Source organism: Mustela nigripes, unplaced genomic scaffold, assembly GCF_022355385.1.
Source record: "Mustela nigripes isolate SB6536 unplaced genomic scaffold, MUSNIG.SB6536 HiC_scaffold_3017, whole genome shotgun sequence".
Classification (NCBI taxonomy): Eukaryota; Metazoa; Chordata; class Mammalia; order Carnivora; family Mustelidae; genus Mustela; species Mustela nigripes.
Window position 1 is genome coordinate 1 of NW_026742423.1, and position 3,808 is coordinate 3,808.

General features: G+C 61.6%; 2 protein-coding genes across 2 annotated transcripts; both read right to left on the reverse strand.

Moving 5' to 3' along the window:
- Positions 1-6: 6 nt before the first annotated feature.
- LOC132009001 (chymotrypsinogen B-like) lies at positions 7-1,313 on the reverse strand. Its single transcript, XM_059387441.1, has 2 exons — positions 1,104-1,313; positions 7-679 (listed from the first exon to the last, which is right to left on the reverse strand). Exons 1-2 carry the CDS (start codon positions 1,308-1,310, stop codon positions 410-412), a joined length of 477 nt encoding a protein of 158 aa, XP_059243424.1. The 5' UTR covers positions 1,311-1,313; the 3' UTR covers positions 7-409.
- A 261-nt stretch (positions 1,314-1,574) lies between these two features.
- On the reverse strand, positions 1,575-2,383 carry LOC132009000 (transmembrane protease serine 9-like; the record flags this gene model as incomplete). The annotated part of the gene is made up of 2 exons (XM_059387440.1): positions 1,575-1,670; positions 1,760-2,383. Coding segments are annotated over 2 exons (708 nt in total), but the record flags the coding sequence as incomplete, so codon positions are not given.
- Between the last annotated feature and the right edge of the window lie 1,425 nt (positions 2,384-3,808).

Consider the following 3,808-nt stretch of genomic DNA (forward strand, 5'->3'; position numbering starts at 1 on the left):
AGGGAGAGGAAGAAGCAGGCTTCCTGCTGAGCAGGGGGCCAGATTCAAAGGTACCTCTTCGGCCACCCGCCCTCGAGGTACCTTTCCAGGACCCTGGAATCATGACCTGAGCCGAAGGCAGACTCTTAATCGAATGAGCCACCCAGGTGTCCGCCCCCTCCAACTTTTTAAGATCTCATCTGTTTGTTTGAGAGAGAGAGAGAGCGAAGCAGGGGGAGCAGCAGGCAGAGGGAGAGGGACAAGCAGACCCTCTGCTGAGCAGGGAGCCCCACAGGAGACTGGTTTCCATCTGACCGCAGCCAGAGGTAGTCACCCAACCGACTGAGCCACCCAGGCACCCCTAAGGTCATCTCTAATCATGTTTGGTAGATTTTTCATTATGAGGGTTTTAAATAAAGGAAAGAAAGATTTATGGTTTGCGATTTACATGCGTGGAATTTAGACCAAAATCAGAATGAGGCTCCCTCCCTTCCGAAAAGGCCCTGCAAGGCCACTCACAGTTGTACTGGGTCTTGCCCCAGCCCGTGGTGGCGCAGACGGAGCCCGGGGGGAAGCTGGCATTGGCGCTGGGCAGGCACACAGGGGACACAGTGCTGGAGAGCAGGGCAGGCGTGGCCAGCTTCAGCAGGGCGATGTCGTTGGTGTCCATAATCCTGTCCCACAGTGGGTGTTCAAAAACCTGGGGAGACATGGTGGGGGCTGGGCAGAGCTCAGAGGACTTGGGGGTTGACGTGGGGAGGTAGGGACAGAGGTCTCGAGACGCAGAGGGCTCCGTGCCTGGCGGGCAGTCGTTGAGAAAGGAGCACAGATGGAGCTGCACAGGCAAAATCTGGAAACTGGCATTTGACACATCGGTGATATTTAGTTTTTGTATTTTTGTGCTTTTCTACAATGAGCAAAATTTCATCTTCCCATCAGAAGCAGCATTCTGTATTTGTAAAGGAGCTTTCTCCTTGGGAAAGAAGGCTCTGGACTGAGAAGTGCAAGGGTGAGGCCCGATGGGTCGGCCAAGGTCATGTGTTCCCGCACACCCTGCCCACCTTGCCCCGCCCTCATCCCAGGCCCCCAGGGGCGGCCTCCTCAGCCACCCGCCCTCGAGGTACCTTTGCGATCCTCAACACCTGGACAGCCTCGCCATCAGAGCCGTGATCAGACACGCCAGCCACCACACGGTGGCTCTTCCTGGGGGGAGAGGAGGTGGCAGAGGGGTCTCGGGGTGCCCGGGCCCCGGGCAGGCACACGGGGGGACACGGTGTGCTTTTGCCAATTGCAGGAAGCCTCGGCTGAACCTCTCCTTCCCACGAGGACATGGGGGCCTGGCTCCCCAGCTGTGCACTGAAGGCACTGGACTAGAGTGGCTCTCCTGGATGAAGCAGGGGTCCAGGGTGGCAGGGAGCACAAGGGTCGGGATTTTCTCCTGCAGGTGATGGCTCTGCCTGTGGCTAGGAGGTAGGAACAGCGTCTTCCCCACCTGCCCTTGGCCTCAGACCCTTCCCGTCAGGGCACGGTGCCTGGGATGGGGCCTGGGGAGGGAGTGAGGGCTGTTCCCTGACACCCAGGGGGCCCCTGCTGCCCGAGTCCTGGCCTCACCTGACTCTGCAGTGGGCAGCGGTGAGCACCCAGTCCTGGCTGATGAGCGAGCCCCCGCAGAAGTGTAAGCCCGAGTTGGTCTGGGGAGAGGGGAGCCGGACAGTCAGCCTCGCTGCTCCTGCCTGACCATGCCCAGTCCATCCCACCCCCTCCTCAGCTTCCCCCTCACCTGCAGGGACACCTGCCAGGGCCAGGAGCTGGGCACAGCGTCTTCCCCATTGACGATCCGGGACAGGCCACTCAGCTCAGGGTGGATGGCAGGGACCCCGCAGCCTGGGGGCCAGGGCCAGGGTAGCTGGTCAATGGACGGGGGCCGAGGAGGGAGAACTAGACGTCCAGCCTCTGTAGCCACCCAGCACCCAGCCCATCCTGACCCGGCCGGCGGCTGCCCTGGGGCCCTTGTGGAGGGTCCTGGAGGCTGGGGACATCCAGAGTTAGGGACCAGAGCTAGAAGCCTGGGTCTGGAGACTCCTACATAGCCAGCTCCCCAACCCACTGTGTGCCCCAAGAAGAGCCTCCATCCTTCAAACCCAGGGTCCTGGGTTGTCGAGCTGAGACATCCTGCTTGAGTCCCGGTGCTCTCACTGCCCTCAAGTCTGCGGTAGCAGCGGAGTGCTACTCCCACCGGAACACCACAAACCCCGGAGGCTGCCAGAGTCAGGAGGACGGAAGGGACAGGGCCAAAGGGACCGGCGTGGGAGACATTCCGGAGGCCCAACTCCAGTGGCTCGGGGACGGATGTGGATGCTGGGGGAGCCCGGACGACCCCCACTTTCTGAACCAACGGAGGAGGCTAGATGAGGCAGGTCCAGCATGACCCGTGGAGTCTGAGGGGCTGGAGGGACCTCTAGGCAGAGCAGGAGTGGGGAGCCCAGGAGAGGCACCCAGCAAGGATGTGGGGGCCGGCGGGGGGTCAGGCGGGGCAGGTGAGGAGAGGTACTAGGACTTAGCCCTCCAGGTCCCAGCTTCTGGGGGTGGGGGTGTGGGTGTTGGGGGTGGGAGAGGCCTGGTGTGGGGCTGCCTCGCCCTCCGAACTTTGCGCTTACCGGAGCTGCCGCCAAAGAGGAGAAAGCCAAGGACAGCCCAGAGAAAGGTCATGGTGTGTGACTCAGGAGGTTGAATAGGGTCAGCCTGAAGCACCCTCAATATATTCCCCGGCCCACCAATCACAGCCTGCCTCGCCATCCCCTTCCTTATCACGAGGCCCTGGGCTGAGAAGCACCTGGTTCCTGGGCAGGCCTGGGCAGCTGCTCCTGGGAAGGGTCCTTGGAACCACAGGTGTGTGCAGCTGGTAGCTGGCCCATCCCGCAGCTGCCCACTCCCCGGGGCGGGGCCCTGAGCACCCTGAGCCTGGCTTGGAGGGCCAGGCCCATGCTGCTTCACGGGGTGGAAGCGTGGAGCCAGGCTTGGGATCAAGACCAAAGGCAGGCCCTCCAGGTACCTCCTGCCATTCATCCCAGTGAAGACCAATGTTCACAAGCAGAATGAGGTCTCAGGGGCCCCAACACAGAAGAGCACATCATCAATGTGTCTTTTATTGATTTATTGAACCTTCATGGAGGCAGGTCGGCAGGGATGGCAGGGTGAGGCCGGAGACTCAGTTGGCTTCCAGAATCTGCCGTACCCAGGGCATGAGCTCGGTAACGCGGGCATACACGGCAGGACTGGAGGTGGAACAGGTGCCGCTACCCCAGGACACGATGCCCACCAGGGTCCAGGCTCCATCCTTCTGGCAGACCAAGGGACCCCCAGAGTCGCCCTACAGGGAGAGAGAAGAAGGGCTTGGATCCGCAGCCCAGGCGGCCAGGCCAAGGGGACCCTGGATGTTGTTCCAGAGCCCTGACGAGGGCCTGGCAGCCCGCGGACACATGGCACATGCCTACTAGAGGGATTATGAACGATTACGAAAGAAGCTACAGCAGCTCCTTGCGTGGTTTGTGCCCCTGAACGTCTGGGCCATCGCCTGGGACCCTGTGACAGACGCCTAATAAAGTGGTTTGGTTGACAGGGAGGAAGCACAGGTGGTGAGGGCGGGCCATGGAGCCCAACCCCGTCTGGAGACCTCTGGGCGCCATGGGCCACTACCCAGGCTGTATGCGGCACTGCTCCCGGGGGCGGGGGCATTCGGCCAGGGAACTGCGTTTTTACAACAGCTCAAGGAGGAATTCCAGGGAGAGGCTGTCGGGCCGTCTAAAGAGGCCTGCGGGTGGCTTCTACC